Raw genomic sequence first — 21,573 nt, 5'->3', positions numbered from 1 at the left:
TGCTTGACTCTCTGCCCTTCGTAACTAACTTTCCTGGGGCTTTCCTGATCAAGCCCAGTAGGGGAGATCCCGAGGCCATCACAACACGCCTTCAAGACAATTGACAACTCCATCACCAGTGCTGGGAAATGGCAGCAAAACAGTGCCTCTAAAAGACCCCTATTGTGTGACTTGTAATACGTTTCGAAGAAGCTTGATGAACGACGATGGAGGCATCAGAAATAGCAGAAAGCCTCTGGATTTGCAGTGTGGCTGTTTGTGACTTGAGTTACTCTCTGCCCGAGACCCCACTGGTGGCTTTCCTCCCTCTCTCTCAGCACTTTTTTTTTTTTTTTAAACTAAGCACCAATACATATCAGTAAAATCACTGGGCAGCATATAAAGTTCTCTTATAAACGTGATTCTCAGTGGGATCCTTGTATGAGGAGGGAGAGACACCTGTTGTCTTGATCACTTTAGAGCTGGGGTATCTGAGATTCAGAAAGGTAGAGTGGCTGGCCTAGGGCTACCCAGCTCAGCAGCGACAGTCAGGATTTGAACCAGATCCAGTGGTCTCTGAGCTACATCCTGGATGCCCCCTTTCATGTAACAGCCTATCATTTCCGTCCTGACACAAGAGTAGGAACAGCAAACAGAGCCATCAGTTTGCATTCTGTGGAAGGTGATTGTGCAGGATAGTTGGGTCAGACATCCCCTCACCCTTTGGCTTTTCTCGGTCGGTGTCTCCTCAATATTTACAAATAAGTAAGTGATTGAACAAATTTGGAATTCAGATAAACTTTTCTCCTTTGCCCCAGTGGTGGAGAGAAACAGTTGGACATTTAATCAGATTTGCCTCCAAATTACTTCTATAACAAGCACCCCTTTCTAGGCCCCAGGAGGAACTAACGGCAGAGTGTGTGTGTGTGTGTGTGTGTGTAGACGCTTGTATTCATGAAGTGTCTTCCAGTCTGGCCATGGAGCAGGATTCAAAGATGATTGACCTTTAGAGTTACCAAGTCATTTGAGGAGATTCATATCCATCCATCCACCATCCAGCCATCCATCCAAAAGCTATTTAGTAAGCGCCAACAAAGCACTAAGTTGCTTTGTCGATGATAAATAAACAAAACAAAGTTTCTGCCTTGTGGAAGTTCTGTTCCATTAGAGCCATAAACAAAGCTAACACATCAATGTTACGGTAACAGTAGAGAGAAGAAAATGCTATAAATAAAGCTAAAGCATCTGTGTTGGAGACAAGCATGAGGGGCACGGTCCCCCGGGGGTGCGGAGGGAAGTCCTCTCGGAGGAGGCTGCGTCTTAGTGGGTAGGATGGCACCCCGCCCTGCCCCCCACACTGAACTTCCTTTCCCCACCGGTGATTTCCCAAGAAGCCAGCTCACTCTGGAAGCTTGTTGCCCGTATGAAAGTCACTATCCAAGAGTTAAGGATTTCCTAGGCTCTTAGTGGCCTCCAGCTCTTTGGAGTCTCAGCTCTCCTTCCCATCTTGGAAGGCCGAGCTGTTGGGCGTAGTGGCCTACAGTGTGCACACTGTTGGGGTCTCTCCTTGGACCATGTGGGTCCTCAACACGATCCCAGAGAATAATGCATCAAGTAGAGGATATAGGCTCCGTATAGTGGCAGCTCGAGGGACACACAGAGGGTCTCAGGATTATTGCAGTAGTCTGCAGCACACAGACTTTGGATTCTGGAACCTTGGGCAACGTCACCTCTTGGAGGCTCACTTCCCTCATCTGTGAAATGCAGAATGCTGAGCTCATGTGGCTGCTGTGGCCACCTTGTTTAAAAAAAAAAAAATGTGTGTGAGGACCCGGGAGCATCCTGCACACTTCTCTAGTTTATAAAGGGGCCGGAGCAGGATTGGGACTAAGTGTTCCGATTTCCTTCTCAATGTGTTTTCCCTCTGCCAGCATTTTCTTAAACCGCCATTTATTGACCACGGCTGTGCTCGAGACACTGCACTGAATCCCTTTTGTGCATTGTTTAATCTCACCATAGCCTCGTTTCGGGGAGGACTGCTGTCCTCAGCTTTCCAGATGAGAAAGCTGAGCTCAGAGGAGTGCAGTGACCTGCTCAAGGCTCCAGAGCTGGTCGGTGGCAACTCAGGTCCTCAGATCCCAGTTCTCCAATGTCAGGGCCTGCACCATCAGCGATCACGCTGTGTGGTTGTTATCTACTCCGTCACATGGGGGTGCAGGTGCACCTGATTGGATGCGCTGGTCCACTCCCACACCTTGAACTTGACTGTACTTGGAATGACACGGAAGCCCGCTTTATTCCCACTTCCCGTATGCTCTGCACTTAGAAGCTTTAAGAAAACTCTTTGCTTCTCGCTATGTTTCCCTCTGGCACAGAGTTTATTCAACTGTGCGTTAGTCATTATCTGCTTACTTATCTGTTTCCACAAACCGACCGCAAGTTCTTCCAGGCCATGTCTGCTGTAGTCCTAGATCCAGGCGAAAGGCTTACACGGGGATGGAGCATAATGATAGGTCACGAAGTAACAATGATGTCAATACCCAGTGGGGGTAAACTATTTGCTATAGGCCAAGGGTTGTGTGATGTCATGTAGATAGAGCTATCCTTTCACCTAGTCCCCACAACAGACCTCTTCGGTGAATGGTATTATTCCCATGTTGGAGCTCATAAGAGAGAGGTTACCAAGGTCACACCCCCTGGTGGGTGGAGGAAAAAGAACTTGAATTCTGGTCTGCCTGCTTCCAGGCCTGCCCCTCGCCGGGCGAATGAGCACGCCGGTGCATGAGAGCAGTGCTCCTCTCCAGTCATGTGAGTTCATCTGTTTGTCTTCATGACTCAAAGAGGAGGAGGAAAATCAATCCTCTCAAAGATGCTTTCTCCCACCGTCTCCATTCATCCTTCCTTCAGAGTGGGATTTCAGACAGAACTTGAGAGGCCACCTGAGGATTTGGAGTAGGGTACCGATTTGTGCTGAATGGCTCCTGTGAATTATCTTCAGCGTTCTCGCACACAAATGGAGAATTGCCAAACAGATGTAGGTACATTTCAGCCACCTAGCCTCATAGAGGAGTTTCTAATGGATTCGTTCATTAATTCTTCTAGCAAGTAATTGAGGATCTACTGTGTGTCATGTAACATTCAAATTTGTTCAGAAATAAATAAAACCCAGCCCTTCTTCCTCACTGCCGCTCAGCGTGAAACTCCAGTAAGTGCATTATGAGGCCTCCTCAGTGTCCGATCTACCCAGCTAAGTCTTGAGTACACAGGGGTGGTGGGAGGGTAACCTGGCATGATTCATGGGGTGGGGGTCGGGGTCTGAAAGTTGTGTACTTAACCCAGATAGAGGCAGCAGGTTTCAGAAAGGCTTGTTGAGATCTCCTGACCCAAGAGCTGGGGTTTAAAGGACTAGACCGAGAAGCAAAGGAGGGGTATTTCAGGCAGAGTGAGCAGCGTGAGCAAGCACACGGATGTGTGAGACGGTGGGAGGGATATGGGACGTTTAACCCGTGTCCTACCTGCATCGACAGCTGCAGTGCTGGGCAGGTCGTCCTAAGAACGTGCGTTTCATCTGTTCAGGAATGCTTTCAAGTTTGTCTTTGCCCTTCTGCTCTGGGGTATTGGGGCTGGAGTTACTGTCAGAAACCAACCAGTCTCACCTGCTCACCCCAAAGAAGAGAAGAGACTGGTTACGAGCATAGCGCATGGAGCCTGGAGGACGCGAGCGGAGATGGTCACGGGCATGCAGCCGGGAAACTGCACATATACCTCACGATATCGTGGAGGGGAAGTGGTGGCGCCGCCACTACTTTGCATCTAATTTTTCAGGGAACGAGGCCTTGCATCAATTATAAGGATGCTGGTGTTTCCTGAGAACCACCACTTGCAAGTCGCTGTACTCTGTGTTCCGTAATGCAGACTCATTTAATCGTCCCCAGGCGCCCCTCCGCCCCCGGCTGGTGTTACTAACCCAATTTCTAGATGAGACAGTGGAGGAAACTCAGAGCACAGACCCAAAGGCACAACGGCTGAAAGGTTGGGCAGCGAGACTAAATTCCACGTCCGCGTGGCGCCTGGGCAAGCACATGGTCTCAATGTTCCTTCATTAGCTTTCCCCTTGATAAATCTCCATAGGATTCAGATTAATCTCTCAGGATTCAGGCCTCATTCTGATCTGATCTAAAGATGATTAAGGAAGGTTGATCTGAGTGGGGAATGACTGTGTTCCAAAGAACTGCTACATTTTTCCTGTATTCCCTTGGCATTATCTTGGGAAATGTGTCTCTAATAGATACATTATAAGTAGATGACTAGGTTTTTTTTTTTTTTTATTCTTTAAAGTTTCATTTTCTATAATGGGACCTCCTTAAATAGGTCACCTTCTATCTGTCTAGACACAAAGAGATTGCTATAGATAAATATAGCTAACTATAGATACATAAAGATAAGTGTGAGTATATTTTTATACATATGAATATATACATACACACGTGCATGTATAAATGGATACAGGTCTTTATCAGTTGTTGTGCGTTTATCTTCTAATTGTTCACACATAGGACGTTGTCTCTTCATTTGATTATGTGCTGGGATCGTTCATAGCCTTCTGAGAGCCTACCCAGGAATAAATGAACAGGAAGTTTCCTCTCTGATCCAGTTGCAGAATCCACACCACGGAGTCGTTGTTGGCTCCTTCCTCCTCTCCTGTCTTGCTAATCAAACACCAGGTCTTCCCATCATCCCCTGGCATGTCTTATGTCTACGCCACTCCCTAACCGTCTGCTTTAATTGCCCTCCTGGCAGGTCTCATCACCTCTCTCTCAGATCAGGGCTTTCTCAATCTCTGTCCATTGTCATGGCCAGCTAGGTCAATGTTTGGTCTAGATGTCCTTTGCATGTAGGATGCTCACAGAGTGCCTGACCTCCACCCACGAAATACCAGTAGCACCCTCTCTCCAGTCATGATAACCCAAAATGTCCCAATTACCAAATGTCTTCTGGGTGGGAGGGAGCAAAATTGAGGATTGCTCTTCTAGGCTATCATGAAAAGCTACCTCAGTGGTCTCCTTACTTCTAGTCTCCCCACCATATGCATTCAGTGCTATCTTGCCACCTTATTGCTTAAAGAAAAAGAAAAAAAAATCTGAGAAACATGAATGCCTAAACAAGGGTCCAGTCTGGGTGCCCGAGTGGCTCAGTGGTCGAGCATCTGTCTTTGGCTCAGGGTGTGATCTCAGGGTCCTGGGATTGAGTCCTGCATCAGGCTCCCTATAGGGAGCCTGCTTCTCCCTCTGCCTGTGTCTCTCCCTCTCTCTCACTGTCTCTCATGAATAAATAAATATAAAATCTTAAAGAAAAAGAACGGTCATGCCTTTTGCAATATAGTTCTCATTTTGTTCTCTCCTTTACAAGGTCCAGTAGACATTTCCAGTCCAGAGAGTGAGCCTATAGTTTACTGGGGACTGCCTCAGTTGGGCGGCCTTATCCCATATCTTTGCCACCTAATTGTGTCCTCTCAAGCAGATTTATGGTCTGAGCCTCACTTTTTCTCTGTGCAATGGGTTTAATAATCTAACCAGTAGGGAAGCTAAATACTGAACTCCAGTAACTCTAATACAAGGTAGAAAATGCTAAAGCTCCTTAAGCAAAGGTTCAGATGAAAACACTGTGTGAGTTCAGAGGATAAAGAGATTTCTTCTGGCTGAGCCTGAAGAGGGGAGATCCCAGCAGAGTTTACCAAGGAAATTGCATTGCTGTTACCCTTGAAGGTGGTACTTGGAGGTGTAGACGAGGTGAGGATAGCAATGAGGCTGGCCTTCCAAGCAGAAGAAATGGCTTGGATGAAAATCTCGGGACATTTAATAGAAACAGGGAGTTCTGACGCGGTTGGGCACTCAGCATTGTGCCTGCTGTATGTAGTACACGCTCAGTGGGGTTGGTGGCATGGGTGATTAAAGCATATATTTTGAGAAAGTTACCTCAAAGGCATGTTTTGAGATCAGATTATCCAGAGAGGCAGGGGCCTGATTGATGAGAACCCTGAACTGTCACACCACGGACTCTCCATCTTAGTGAGGAGGGGCCCTGTGTCCAGCTGTACCTCAGCCATGGTGGGAAAGATGGACTGAGAACAGGAGGGAGGAGGGGACAAAGCCTGGAAGGTCATCCAGAGAGTCTCCAAATGATCACAATGAGAGGCCCTGGTGACCGGGAGATCGGACGGCCAATGGATAGAGAGGAGGGGAAGGTGGTGACGTTCTGGTGTAGATAACTGTCAGCGTTCACATGATTTCTCAGCAGCGTTGGGGGATACGGGCTGCAAATCCTGCCGCCAATACCATTTTAGGATGTTCTATGAACTTGGTCAAGTCACTTCTCTCTGAATCTCAGTTTTCCTTATCTGTAATGCCAAAGGTCTAGACTATCTTCCAGTAATCACTCCATCATAAGCATAGACTGAAGCCCGAAGGGAGACTTCCCAGAGAACTTGGAGCCCTTACCCTCCTAGCTCCGTCACTCGGCAGATGGCCAGGAGTACACCCAGTGGATCATCAGTCTTCCGCCATCCTGGGGCTGGCTGTCGAGACCAGACACAAGTGACGAGAAGAGAAGGACATTACTTGGGAGAATATGCATGTTCACAGCTCTGAGGATTAAAGGCCCGTGTTCTTATCACTGCTGAACAGAGTATTATAAATCCAGTCTTAGAATACCAAATCCCCTTGCAGCTTGGCCGTTGTGAGGGAATATTAAAAAGGCCAGAGACAGAAATAATCAGTTTCCCAATGACACATTGTCAAATAAAGCATTTCTCACATTATCCTTTTTTTTAATTTTTTTTTCTTTCCCAGGCTCCTTCTCCCGTGCCTGGATAGTTAACATGAAAAAATTAGATTAAAATGAGGCCAGGCTGAATGGAGTTCTAAGTTTGACTTTTCAGAAGGCTCGCTCAGTGGGGTAGTTTGGGGGTACTTTCTATTTTTCATCTTTATATATTTTTCAGTGTTTGATATTGTGTCTGTAAGCAAATCAACTGGAGGTACTCGCATGGGGTGGGGCCACGCGAGATGTGATCAGATGCTCTTTGGATGCTGAGGTCAGAGCTCCATGGGAACTATAAGGTTTATATTTCTCTGGCGTGTCTGGGTGAGATTTTAGGCTTCTGAATATTTACTAAGAACCTTCTCTGGGCCAAATACTACATCTTAGGCTGGGTATGTGGCAGGAGTAGATGGCAGCGCAGGATGTAGAGTGGGAACGTGGTCAACCAGATGACCGTAGTGCAGGAGCGTAGCAGATAACTGAAAAGCACCAGGGGCTGCGAGACAGGACATCACAGACCTGCTCCAGCCTGAAGAGGCAAAGGTACTCCCTGAGGAAGTGATCTCTGAGCTGAGATGGCTGAGTGCGTTGAGATGAGCAGATGGAAGAGAGTATATTCGGTTGCTGGGGCTCCGTAACAAATCACCACCAAGTGAGAGGCTTACAATCATAGAAATCAACTCCCTCACACTTCTGGAGGCTGGAAGTCCAAAACCAAGATGCATGTCAGCAGGGTTTGCTCACTCTGGAGACTGAGGGAGAATCTGTCCCATGCCTCCCAATAGCTTCTGATGGCCGTGGACAATCCCAGGCATTCCTTGGCTTGTGATGCGTCACTACAATCCCTGTCTCCACCCTCACGTGGCTACCCTCTCCTCTGTGTGTCTGTGTCTGTGTGTGTCTGTCTGTGTCCTCTACTCTTCTTATAATAAGAATATCAGTCGTTGGATTTAGGGCCCACCCAATCCAGGATGGCCTCATCTCAACCAATTGCAGCTGCAACAACACTATTTCCAAATAAGACCACATTCTGAAGTTCTGGGTGGACCTGAATTTTTTTTTCTTTTTTTTGGGGGGTGGGGGGAGGTTTCATTATTTAAACCACTAATGGAATGAGAGCACTCTGGGCTGAGGGAGCAGCCAGTGTAGAAGAGCCTAGAGCATCGCACTTTGGAGAAGTACTCATTGCTCAATGTGGCTCCAGGACAGGGTATGGGATTTGTGGGGAGCTGGGCGTGAGAAGGAAGCAAGCACCTCATCCTGAAGGGCCTTGGGTGCCAGGCAAGGAGTCTGGACATTATTCTGAGGGCTCTGGAGAGCCAAGAAGGGGTTCTAAGCAAGAGCGGAGGTGCAGAAGATTTGGTTTGGGATAGAGAAATCTAAAGGTTGATACTTGTTGAGTATTTTGGTGCCAGACCTTTATATTTTCTTGCTCAATCCTTGGCATAACTTTTCATGTTGGGAATCATCAGCACATCTTATAGGTGAGCCTGTATGCAGCCCAGGGAGGTAAAATGTCACAGCCAGCTTGTCACACGTGGCCAGGAGGGGATCAGGGGTCCCCCCACACACTGGTCTCCGAGCCCCCAGACACCTGCTTTCCCCATTGTGGCACTCTGCCCTTGGCATCGCCCACCTACACCTTTGTCTGGCTCCATTGGGGGGGATCTGTGACTCATTATCAGTAACAGAATGACAGCAGTGGGCTGATCCTGCTCTAGAGAGACTTCTAGTGGGGAAGGCTCCATAGGAGATAGGGACACACATTCCTCCTGCTGTCTGTCTCTTTCTCACTTCCTATCTGACAGCTTAGTGAAATCCTCAGATCTGTAAGAAAAAGGTAAAACTGATCACCCCAAGACCTGTGATGCTTGCAGACTCGCAGAAACCAAACCCTAACAGACTGGCATTTTTATTTCTGGAAATCACCACCCCTTCTCCAACCTTGTTTGTCTTGGGCTGCCTGAGAGTGACCACAGTCCAAATCGGATTTGGCATCGGGTCATCCCTGAGGCCGGCAGGGCCTCGCCCCCGCTCAAGCCTTGGCATCTTCTTAACCTGCTTTCTAAAAATGCACAGCCTCTCCCTATGTCCTCTTCTCCCTCCTTGGCTTGCTGTTGCCCTGCTGTGTTTCCTTCACCTCCAGGGGCTCGTGTTGGCTCCTGGCGTGCAGACTCAGTGGCTGGACCCTGTGGCCCTGCTTACCTTCCTAGAGTCCTCTCCCGCTTTTCTCTTTGCTTGACCTTGGTGGAGAAAGACCATAAGAAAAGGGGGGTACATCTCCGTGTGAGTGTGGACTAGCCCAGCAGCCTGGACCAAGGACCACCTGCGAGGATGCGGATGACAGTGTCTCCTTGCTTCTGAGCTACTCATCTGCTTTCTTCGGGTGGAATGGCCCACTGGGAAGAGGTGGCCACGTGGTTCTCTTGAGCTTGTGCACAGCACCCTTCAGTTTGTAAAGGCCATCACAGCAGTGCCCAGATGTGCTTTTCCCAGCAACCCCGTGTAAAGCGTGAATGAGATCTTACCATAGGTTTAACTATGTTACCGGGCACAGAGTGCGGCTCTCCACGTCCACGAGCCCACATCGGACCTCTCTCTATATGGACGATTTTGACTCAGTCTTATGGATGAAACGATTGTGACTGAGATAGAAAGCTTGAGTCTTAAGGGTAGTAGGGATCACAGTCCAGGAGCAGGCGAGTTGGCGGGGGTGGGGATGGCTCACTGGGTGAACAGCTGGTGGCCTAGGGCTGGGCCAAGGGCAGGTCTGCCACGGGCCCAGGTCACCTTCCTTTCAGATTTCCAGGTACCCAGAAAAGCCACTTGGTCTTGATTTCTGACCGACCTCCTCCTCCTCCCTTGCACTCCTCTGAGGCAGAGTAGATTGATGCAAAACTCTATCCTGTGTGACAAGCCAGTCCTTAATTTTCTGGAGTTTTTGAAGCATTTCATGGCTCCGCCCTCAGCCCAGCCACCCTCAGTACAGTAGGACCTGCCATCTGCCACCAGAGCACGGGAGGATGAGGACTGTGGATCCAAAGCCCCAGCCACTGTCGGCCGTGCACTAAGGGGCAGACGTCCTATTGAATCGCCGTGAGCAACATGGAGTCCCCTGTTTCTGTTGGGGTTATCAGGGATGAAGAAGACCACAATCAAGTGAAGCTCCAGAAAGTGTCTCAAAGAGCAGGCATTGGTCTACTGTCCCCAGGCGGCCCCGGACCGTCTTGACCTTGACCTAGAGCAGCTACTGAAGAGCAGACAGGCACCTTCCTGGGCCTCATGCCAGGCCTGGGAGCAGCCACCATCCACCCCCACGCCTTCTCATGCCGAGACGGCACACGGGCCCCGTTTTTATGCTCCTTGCCTAAACTTGTATTTTGTTTCTCTGGTAGAGATGGTTTCCACTGGATCGATTTACGCTGTCCTCACGGCGCATCACCTCCCTGCCCCCCGACCCCACCCCCAGGCTGCTTGTGTTAGGCAGACAGAGCGAGGTGCTCAAACATCACCAGCGGCCTTGCAGACAGAGTAAAACAGACCCCACCCAGGTTCCCACCAACTGTCCTATGAGGTACTGGTTTCTCTCTCTTCACATGATGTGCCACTATATTTTGCATTTATATCTTGGTATTACACTCTTTTGTAGGTTTGCTTTTATAAATGGCATGTAAATAGTTTTCCATTATTCTCCCTTCTCAAATACCTATGGCGCCTCCTTTTTTTTTTTTTTGGTCCAGTACATTTTTTTTTTCTGTATATGACTCTGTTTTTTGAATCCACATCTCTCCGTAGTATTTTTTTTAGATAAATGTTTACAACATTAAGAAAAAAAAATAGACTGGATAGACTGACTGTCCCTTTGTCCAGGTTTGCCCAGCTTATAGGTGGTAGCATGAGAGCTAAGGAAGTCTTTCTGACCCTTAAATCTTTCTCTGCCCTTGGCTATGCCTTGCTCTTCCAGGTATTGCTAAGTCCCATTTACAGATGAGTAAACTGAGGGCCCGGGAGGGAATCTGAGAAATCCAAGCTCAGACACAGTGAGTCACTTGAACTCAGAACCTGTTTGCTGCGTGCTTGGAGCCTGTCCACAGTGCCCTGTACTCCTCTACTTTCTCCGGCTCTAGGGACCTGCTGCTTGTAACACCGCCTGAGCTGCTGCTGTGTTTCAAGCGAAGCCCCCTCAGCCTTTCAGGAGCCCAGCGCGGGGACGTTTGTTTCAGTAGGGCATGGCACAGTGAACCCTTGAATGCTGAGCTTCTCCTTTGGCCAAATGTTCACGATGAAAATCTGATCTGAAGCAGAAGCCACATGGTTGGTGGCTCACCTGAGGCTGGTGGAAGCAGAGGTCAGGGTAAATAGGGAGGGCCAGAGCCCCTGGCCTGGGATCCCCTCAAATGGATCATTAAGCTAAAGGCACTCTCCCATCACAGCGGGGCCAAGGGAGGTGGGTGGTAGTCCTCTGCACGACCTTCTGGAAGTTTCCTGTGCTGGAAATCTACACCTGGAATTGCCCAGGTGATGTGAGGGAGGCACATGTGAGGCTGGACAGGGGCGACTCAGGCCTTGGTGCTCCGTCCCTTCCCACTCCAAGCAGAACTCTGTAGCCGTGCTGAAGCTAGTGTGAATCTCAGCTGGGCTACCTTGCATCATGGACCTCCTGTCTCTGTGCCTCAGTTTCCTTATTTCACCTCAGACAAGGATGCCTAGTGTGCATGGTTGTAAAACGGTAAATGACAGAGCACGTGTGATGTGCTTGGTTCAGATTAAGAAGGATTTGGGGACTCCAGACAAGTTTTGCAGAACAGGCCTTTGGGCGCAGAAGGTCAAGCTGTATTCATTCATTCCTTCATTTATTCACTTACGTTAAGTATACCCTTGCTGAGTGCCGTTGGCCCCAGCAGGAGCTAATAGTCTGTGAGCGGTTGCCATGTGCCCCACGCGGTACTGAGCACTGCACACACACCTCACTTAGCCTCCCAGTGACCCAGGGAGCTGACACTCTCAACACTGCCTCTATTTAACTCATCACAAAGCCAGGGCTCTGCAAGGGAAAGTGACCCTAGTCAAGGTCCCAGAGCCCCTCAGTAGTAGAGTCCGGACTCAAACTGTGTCACTCTGAGGCCGGCTCTTAGCCCCTCTTCCGGGCCCTGCTGGAGGGTGCGGCTTCCTGCCTGCTGGGAGCTCCCGGGGAAGATTCAGGAGCAGAGGCAGGACCTCGGGGTGACCAGGGTGGGCGGTTTGGATGCAGCGGAGGCAGGGAGGGGCGGTAGTGGTCGGAAGCGGACAGTGTGGCTGGGCCTTATCTTTCCCAGGTCAGGGTTAATTCTGGGATCTGACCATGGGTTCAGACTCTCGTGAATGGGGTGGACACAGGGGTGGAAAATGAGGGGCCCTGGGCCAGGCAGGGCCTGACCCTGCCAGCCACCGAAGTGCCCAGAGGGGTGAAGATAGGCAGGGAGATTTCTCCAAGGTTTTCGGGAGCCCACAGGAAACACTGTGCTCAAGGGCAGCCTCGGGACCTGCCCACGAATCCCGGATTGGAAGATGACGTTTGCCTTTCCCCTGCTCGTGATTCGCTCTCTCTCTGTGCACCCCCGTCATCTTTCCCATTTTCTCCTCTCCCCTCTGTGGTCCCTGACAACCATCATGCTGTCACGTAGGCGGTGGCTGTGCCGTGGAGCCTTGGGTTCAGACCCCTGCTTTGCCACATCCTGGCCTTTCGTACCCAGATGGACCGAGGATCAAAACCTGTGTGACTTCAAGCGAGGTCCTTAACCTCCCTGAACCACCTTGCCCTCATCTCATCAATAGAACAGACGCTGTAATCCCATCACGTGGGATTGTCTTGAAGTTCAAATAACTGGAGTCCAAGCAGTTAGGAGAGGGCCGGCTACTGTCTCAGCGACTGCTCTTCCTGCCTCCTCTGTCTTCACTGTCCTTGCTCTTCAAGCTCTTTCCTCCCCCCTCCTCCTCTCCCTCCTCCTCTTTCCTCTTCCTCTGTCGTCCTCCTCCTCCCTCCTTCTTCTCCCTCCTCCTCCCTCTTCCCCCTCCTCCTTCCCCTCCTCCTTTTTCTCTTCCTCCGTCCTCCTCCCCCCTCCTCCCTTCCTCTTCTTCCTCCTCCCTTCCTCTTCCTCCTTCCTCCTCTCCCTCTTCCTCCCCTTCCTCCCATCTCCTCCTCCTACCCCTTCCTCCCTCCTCCCTCCTCCTCCTCCTCTTACCCCCTCCTCCTCCCTCTCTCTGGCTCCTCCCTTTCTTCTCTATGGTGGAAAACTGAGAAGGAACACCCTGTTACAGGAGACTTCTAGACACAGAGCAGTCACCCATTGTATGTTCCACAGAGGGGAAGAAGGATCTATTTTGGGGGAGCATGCACACGTGCCCTTTTGACACGTATTTGACAGAGTCCACGCGCACACACACGCACACACACGCACACACACGTACTTACCCATCTGTTTGGTTCATACAGTCGTGTCCAAGTTCCACCGCCCAGGGACAGCTTCCCAGGGACCGTGCGTGAGCTCACGCCGGTAGGGGCCACACATGCACCTGCCGCCACGGGACCTCGGACCGTGGGACCTTGCACCCGGGGGCCACACACGCACCTGCACCTGTGGGACCTGGCACCCACGGGACTTCGCACCTGCGGGCTGCATGCGCACCTGCACCCGCGGGACCTCACACTTGCAGGACCTCACACCTGCAGGCCGCTCGTGCACCTGCACCCGCCCCGGCGGGACCTCACACCCGCGTTCCCGCCTGGTGGAGACGCATCAGCGGTGGCAGGATGGCGACTCATCCATGTGTCGTGCTCCCCTGGCCCCTATGGCTTGCCCTGCAGGCAGGAGTCGCTGCCCAGCCCCCGTCACATCCCCGGCGTGAACACCTGTCCCCTTCGGCAGAGGCCACACAAGTGCTTCTCAGAAACTGGCCCCACCTCTGTGGGGTCACTGTCGGGGAGCCATAGCCCCGGGCGTGCAGGTGGTGACACGCAGGCCTTCAACTGGCGCGCGAGACCGAACCGCGGGACGCGAAGCTCGGCCCCGTCTCTGCTGCTCTCAGGACTCCGGGGCACGCGGCTTCCATGCCCCTTGGCTCCCCGTGCCTGGCCGAGCCCTCCCCAGCCTCGGGCCTACCCCCAGGGGCTCCGCACCCAGGCTCCCCCCAGTCCCCCAGCCCCCCAGCCCAGCACACGACGCTGGGGGGAGAGGAAGCCGAGTAGCTGCGGGGAGGCTGCTCTGCTCCCTGAAGGTGTTTCTGGCTCAGAGCGAGCAGGCGGGGTGGGGGAAGGCCAGCGGGTCCCCGCCCCGGCAGGTGCCAGGTGATGCTGGTTTGCCAGGAGCCCTGCTCCTAGGGACCTCCCAGGAAGGGCCTCTCCTGAGTCGCCTGAATGTGGTAGGACGGGTTCCTAAGTGCCCTAACCTGCCCCGGGGCCGGGTGTGCTAAGCAGACTAGACACAGCCCAGTGTTTGCCGGGGATGTGTTAAAGGAAAAGTCGGCTTCACCTTGCTGTGCTGGTTAAAGGGCCCTAGAAAGGTGTGTGTGGTGTTTTTGTTTATTCATTCAACAGATACTGATGAAGCCCCTTTGTCCCCGTCCCCCTATAGGGAAGACTAGAGTTTCTTTTTTTTTTTTATCTTTTTTTTTCTTTAACATTTTTTTGGTTTTAATTTTAATTTTTTTAATAATAAATTTATTTTTTATTGGTGTTCAATTTGCCAACATACAGAATAACACCCAGTGCTCATCCTGTCAAGTGCCCCCCTCAGTGCCCGTCACCCAGTCACCCCCAACCCCCGCCTTCCTCCCCTTCCCCCACCCCTAGTTCGTTTCCCAGAGTTAGGAGTCTCTCATGTTCTGTCTCCCTTTCTGATATTTCCTACCCATTTCTTCTCCATTCCCCTCTTTTCCCTTTCATTATTATTTACATTCCCCAAATGAATGAGACCATATAATGTTTGTCCTTCTCCGATTGACTTATTTCACTCAGCATAATACCCTCCAGTTCCATCCACGTCGAAGCAAATGGGGGGTATTTGTCATTTCTAATGGCTGAGTAATATTCCATTGTATACAGAAACCACATCTTCTTTATCCATCATCTTTCGATGGACACCGAGGCTCCTTCCACAGTTTGGCTATTGTGGACATTGCTGCTAGAAACATCGGGGTGCAGGTGTCCCGGCGTTTCACTGCATCTGTATCTTTGGGGTAAATCCCCAACAGTGCAATTGCTGGGTCGTAGGGCAGGTCTATTTTTAACTCTTTGAGGAACCTCCACACAGTTTTCCAGAGTGGCTGCACCAGTTCACATTCCCACCAACAGTGCAGGAGGGTTCCCCTTTCTCCGCATCCTCTCCAACATGTGTGGTTTCCTGCCTTGTTAATTTTCCCCATTCTCACTGGTGTGAGGTGGGATCTCATTGTGGTTTTGATTTGTGTTTCCCTGAAGGCAAGTGATGCAGAGCATGTTCTCATGTGCGTGTTGGCCATGTCTATGTCTTCCTCTGTGAGATTTCTGTTCATGTCTTTTGCCCATTTCATGATTGGATTGTTTGTTTCTTTGGTGTTGAGTTTAATCAGTTCTTATAGATCTTGGAAACTAGCCCTTTATCTGATAGGTAACTTGCAAATATCTTCTCCCATCCTGTAGGTTGTCTTTTAGTTTTGTTGACGGTATCCTTTGCTGTGCAAAAGCTTCTTATCTTGATGAAGTCCCAATAGTTCATTTTTGCTTTTGTTTCTTTTGCCTTAGTGGATGTATCTTGCAAGAAGTTACTGTGGCCGAGTTCAAAAAGGGTGTGGCCTGTGTTCTCCTCTAGGATTTTGATGGAATCTTGTCTCACATTTAGATCTTTCATCCATTTTAAGTTTATCTTTGTGTATGGTGAAAGAGAGTTTCATTCTTCTGCATGTGGATGTTGGTTTGTTTTTAGATTTTATTTATTTATTCAGGAGAGACCCAGAGAGAGAGGTAGAGACACAGGCAGAGGGAAAAGCAGGCTCCCCACAGGGAGCCCGATGCGGGACTCGATCCCAGGACCCCAGGATCACTATTTGCAGTAGGTTGGAAGCAAGGCCACAGTGCCCTGGTCCCTCAGTGGACTCGTCCTAGAGACAAGGAAGCAAAGCTGAGAGCGAGCAGGTGTAGGCCCTGGGGGCGAGACTCAGGGCCTCAGCCGGGTGAAGCCCCAGGCCTGGGCTCCTCCGAGCATCTCGCCACCTGCGTGGCTCCCACGGGGCATTGTCGCAGCAACCTAGTGCAGGAGAATGGGTGGGGGTTCTCGCTTGTCCTCATGCAGGTGCAGGCTGAGAGGCTGGGGGGCGCACCCCGGGTCACACGGGGGTGGGGGGTGTGCCCCGGGTCATGCAGGGGGTGTGTGTGTGCTCCAGGTCACGTGGCAGGGGGTGCGTGTGCCCCGGGTCACGCGGGGGTGGGGGGCGTGCCCCAGATCACGGATGGGGATGCGCCCTGGGTCATGCTGGGGGGGCGCCCTGGGTCACTGGGGTGGGTGGCATGTGCCCCAGGTCATGCAGAGGCAGCCAGGTGTGCGAGTGGCGTTCGAGCCACAGCTGGTGACCCTGGAGGCCTTAGGGAGCGGACGCCGCGCAGGTGCAGGGGCAGCCCCGAGGCCCGGAGCCCGCAGCCCACCGGCGTGTCTTCCTCCCTCTGCTCCAGGGTGGCCTCATCGCGCTGCTGCTGCTGCTGCTGGTGTTCACCGTGGCGCTGTACGCGCAGCGCCGCTGGCAGAAACGCCGCCGGGTGCCCCAGAAGAGCGCGAGCACGGAAGCCACGCATGAGATTCACTACATCCCGTCAGTGCTGCTGGGACCCCAGGCCCGGGAAAGCTTCCGCGCGTCTCGGCTGCAGGCTCACAACTCCGTCATCGGGGTACCCATCCGGGAGACCCCCATCCTGGATGACTACGACTACGAGGACGACGAGGACCTGCCCCGGCGCACCAACCATGTGTCCCGGGAGGATGAGTTTGGCAGCCAGGTGACCCACACCCTGGACAGTCTGGGCCGGCCCGGAGAGGAGAAGGGGGACTTTGAGAAGAAAGGTGAGTCTCCCCTGTCACATCCCACCTTGGCGGGGGGTAGGCATCTGGGGGAGCCGGGCGGTGATGGGGGCGCAGGTGGTGCCTTCTGGGCTGAGCCTTTCTGGGTTTGTGGCCAGTCTCCCTGCCGGGTTATCAGCGTTTGTCTTCTCTCATCCTTCAGTAGCGATGGGAGGAAAAAAAAGAACAAGAGAGTCTGTGTTCTTGCAGTTTTGAGGAGCACGGGAAGTTAGGTAGTTCCGTATCCCTCCATTGTCTCTTGATTACCTCCCTTGATGACCTCCTCACTCCACAGGGGAGAGAACCCATCTCACTTTCAGGCCCTCCTGTTAGGAAAACTTTCCTTCCGTTGAACCGACATCTGTTTCCCCGGGCCTTTGTGTCTGCAAAGAAAACGAATCCGATCTTCCTTCTCTAAGGCAGCTCTTGGAAAATTTGACAAGGGCAAAAAAGAAAAAAAAAAAAAAAGATGCCCTGTAACTTCTGGAAATCAACCTAAATAATCCCAGTCTCTTCGGCTGGACTCATGTGACGTAGGTTTCGGACATTTCAGCCTCCCGGTCGCGGTCCTGTAGGAGGAGAGTCTGACTTTTCGTGCGTTAGGCCACAGGCCCAAGGAACAGTCCTCCGCTCACGGGGGCGATGCTCCTGTGCTAAGCAAACCGCGCCTTTCCCCCCTCTTGCCGGCTGCCGTGCTCCGCCGATGCAGCTCGAGATCACCGAGCTTTTGAGCTGCGGCCGCTGGTTCCTAGGGGGCTTTCTGGTGACCGTAGCCTCTTACCCTTCCTCCCACGTGCTGTTGCAAAGACCCGTTTCCCTGACGTCGGAGGACAATCGATTATTTGGACGTCAGCACAGAGTACATGCGTATCTGTCTTCATTCACTGTCGGGGGCACCGGCCCGTTTATAGATGGAGTTTGACTCCTGTCCCATAAATGCTGCAAAGGCACCGTTCTGCTCATTTCCCCTCATCGTCTCTGTGATACGGGTGGTGACGACGGGTTGAAGGCTGGGCCTGGAGACCCCATCCTGACAGCCACCCGCTGCATCTGTGAATCCAGCGGATGCCCCGCTGGTTGGGCCAGCCCTCGAGCTCTGACCTCTGCGTCCTACTTCTCTCCTTCCTCTTGGACCCATCTTCCCATGGTGCTCAGGGGGCGAACAAGAACTCTAGGGGGGTTCTTCAAAGGTTCTTAAAAGGTCTTTGTAAGAGGAGACGTTTTTTTCCAGCCTGGAAGCCCATTGAGGGAAGAGAATGAGACAGTAGTCCAGAGTGCAGGTTTTGGAGTCCCCTGGACCCGGGTTCAAATCCTGACTCCCTTATTTACCACGTGACCTTGGAAAAACAGAATCCAACCCTCTGGGTCTCAGTTCCTTCACTGAAGGGTTCCGGAAGGATCCACCATGAAAATGAAATGTGTGCCAGTTACCTGCCCCGGGGCCTGGTACGGGGCACGTGTCGGATCCCGAGAGCCGTGCTTGTAGACCTCAGGCCCCTGCTCTCAGGGGGCCTTCCAGAGTATGCTTCACCCCGGTCCACTGCTCACCCCCCGCCTCCCTGTATGCTCCAGCCGCCACAGTCTCGGATGTTTCCCTGGTCCTCCGGGTCACTCCTGTCTCTAAACAGATGGTTTACTGACACCCCCCGCCCCCAGGAAGTGGAGATGAGCAGGTTGAGCTGAACCCCGCTCCTCGGGCCGCCCTCGCGTGGCCTGGCTTTGGGCAAACCTCCTCACCGTCCCCTGTGCCAGGCCGGGCCTTCGCCTCACCTATTTTCGTCTGACCCACAGTATTTTTTTTTTTTTTTTAATGTTTCTGCCTTGGCTTTAAAAGTGCAGTTTGTCAGAACACAAAGCCCTTCATTTAGCACTGTCTCCGCCCCCCTTAGATCCCATAAGGAGGGAAGAGGAAGAGATGCAGGCAAGAGGAAGTGGAGGGCACACTTCTGGTCCCACCCGGGATTCTGTCACCCTGACCGCCTGGAGGCGGCTGCTAGGGGCTGGTCTTGCAACCATAGGGCCCTGAGCTCTGGGTCCTCCCCTATAGGCAGGAGAGGGGGAGGTTCCACCGGCGGATGGTGGACGACCTCGCAGCAGCTCAGACCAAATGGGTGCTCTGTTACCTCGGCTGGCGACTTGGGGAGAGGAGGTGCTCTCTTTAGGGGGGGACCTGGGGCCTGGGTTTTGTCAAGAGCGAGCAACTCATCGGAGGCTGGGCACCCCAACAGCAGTCATCCCACAGTGGTTCAGAGATCGTATTGCCAAAGGCTAATCCCACCTGCACCTTCCCCACTCAGAATTTGCCTATAACGTCAAGTGCCTTGGCCGTTCTCAGGCTCGGTGGGCCCCCGTTTGGTTTGGAACTGCAGGTGACGGGGGGCAGGGGGGGGCATGCTCTGGAGAGCAGAGGGAGGAAGTTCCCTGACCAAGGGGCCACAGCTTGGCCTTTAGACCCCGAGAGTGGTGTCCTGAGGGGTTTGACGTTCAGCGGATGACCCCACTCCTGTCCCCCCCCATGGCCAGACTGACCCTTCGTCAGGTCGGGAGGTGGCCCGCTGCCCCGAGCTCTCCAATGCCCCGTACCAGCCCCACCCCGGGGGCCCCTCCTGCAGCTCCCAGCCTCTAGGAACCTGGTGGCCTCAGAAGCTTCTCCGGTCGTGCTGTGGCCGGCGTCGTTCGCGCCATGCCCGCTCCTCAGAAGGTCCCAGGTCTTCTGCACCCCGCTGCTGAGAGCTGGCCGCCGCGCCTTGCTGCGGGCTCAGTCGTGCAGGTGTGTGACCGCCCAGCGCTGTGTCGGGCGTGCAATGGATACGTGGGGCGTTTTCCTCCCAGTTCTTACCCGTCCTTACGTTTACGTTTCCCTTCCCTGAGTATTATGCGTGCAAGCTCGAGGCAATGAAAATAACGAATTTATCACTTTATCCAGGGAGGAGGTGGGGAGGGGGGTGGCTGAGTGGATACCGGGTTTTCTTAATTTTGTGATATTATTGTGAAAAAACAAAAGAAGAAAAAAATAAGGCATGCTGTTTGTGATTAAAGGAAGGGAAAGAAGCAAGAAGGAAATAGGAATAGAGAGAGAGAGACCTCTACTTAGTTATCCCCTGTTCTGGGAAGTTTCTTTTCTTTTTCTTTTTTTAAGATTTATTTATGAGAGACACAGAGAGAGAGAGGCAGAGACACAGGCAGAGGGAGAAGCAGGCTCCCTGCGGGGAGCCTGATGTGGGACTCAAACACAGGACCCTGGGATCTGACCTGAGCCAAAGGCAGATGCTCAACCGCTGAGCCCCCCCAGGCGTCCCTGAAAGATAATTTCTTTATCCTAAAAAGCAGAAACCTGTGTGTGTGACCTCCTTACACTCAACGGCCGTGGCGTCGTATTCCCAACTGCTCCTTGTGGAAAGTACTTCCTGGAGTCTGCAGAGTAGAGGCCTGTGTCCTCTGTGCTCCGCGTCTTCCTTGCACCGCCGCCGGCTCCTGCCGAGGGGTGGGCTGACACTCGGTCCCCGCATCCTCTTTCGGGTGCCCTCTTCCCTCGCCGCTCATCCATTCACTCACTCGCTCAACTAGTAAACAGGTGTTTAATGAGCACCTACTATGAGCAGGACGTTGCATTTAATGATGAAGAGACAGAGCACGAAGGGAAATGGTTTTCTTCTCGGAGCTCGTGGTTTCGGGGACATAAAACAGTAGCAGCCGCTTTATTTTATGCAGTCCTTTAACATTTACAGAACGGCTTCATAAACATTATATGTACTCTGTATGTCACTGAGCCCCTTTGGGGACACGCAGAGCCCTACGGGGCTCGGAGAAGTTTCATCACTGGCCCTTCCGCGACACGGAGTGAGCCGGGGGGGGGGGGGGGGACATTCTCCTGGGCTCCGCAGGCCCCGAGTCAGGCTCAGGCTCCCTCTGGCCTTGCCGCACTCCTCTCTGTGGCTCCCGGAACCGCATCGGGAAGCAGCTCCTTACGTCTCCGCCACCCTCGCCTTCATCTTAAACGTCCACACTCCTCGTCTTGGGACGTTCAAGGCAAGGCTGGGGAGCCGTGGGCCCCGGGATGGGTGTGGCGGGGCTGCAGGTGAGACGCGATGGGCGATTCCTTCTGGTTCGCAGGTGGCGAAATGTCAGCTTCGTCTGTTTCCCTTCAGTTTTCTTGTTTGGGCTTAGGAAGGAAAGCGGGGCAAGATCTGTGCTTGAATGAACAGACTCCCTAGACCGAGCCCGCCTGGCAAGAATTCCTTTTTTTTTTTTTTTTTTCTGGCAAGAATTCCTAAATGAGAAGTCCTTTTCTTTTTCTTTTTTCTTTCTTTCTTCCCTTTTCTTCCCTTCTTTCTTCCTTTCTTCCTTTCCCTCCTTCCCTTCCTTTTCTTCCTTTCCTTCTTTTCCTTCCTTTCATTCCTTCTTTTCTTTCTTCTTTCTCTCTTTCTCTCTCTCTCCCTCCTTCCTTCCCTCCCCCTCCCTCCCTCCTCCTTCCCTCCCTCCTTCTCTCCCTCTCTCCCTCCCTCTCTTCCTCCCTCCCTCCCTTCCCCCCTCCCTCCCTCAACTGGCGTCTTGTAGAATAGTAGAACATGTATTTTCTCTCCAATTAATGTTACCAAATAGTGGAGTTAACAGGGCTGCGGACTCCGGGCCCTGACTCTGCAGCAGAGCTGCTTTTGCTTTGACATGTGCACCCCCCGCCCCCCCCCCCCCCACACACACACACAGTGGC

General features: G+C 52.3%; 1 protein-coding gene across 4 annotated transcripts in view; it reads left to right on the top strand.

The window, feature by feature from the left end:
- Nucleotides 1-21,573, top strand: part of ASTN2 (astrotactin 2) — an 850,745-nt gene that overhangs the window by 177,806 nt on the left and 651,366 nt on the right. For all 4 annotated transcript variants that reach the window (XM_077913090.1, XM_077913089.1, XM_077913088.1 and 1 more), the window contains exon 3: nucleotides 16,481-16,865. In XM_077913090.1, the coding sequence (XP_077769216.1) occupies nucleotides 16,481-16,865 (385 nt within the window). The remainder of the gene's footprint in view (nucleotides 1-16,480; nucleotides 16,866-21,573) is intronic.

The sequence above is a fragment of the Canis aureus genome, chromosome 10 (assembly GCF_053574225.1).
Source record: "Canis aureus isolate CA01 chromosome 10, VMU_Caureus_v.1.0, whole genome shotgun sequence".
In the NCBI taxonomy this organism is placed as follows: domain Eukaryota; kingdom Metazoa; phylum Chordata; class Mammalia; order Carnivora; family Canidae; genus Canis; species Canis aureus.
Note: the sequence above shows the minus strand (reverse complement) of the source record. Positions and strands in the feature narration are given on the sequence as shown.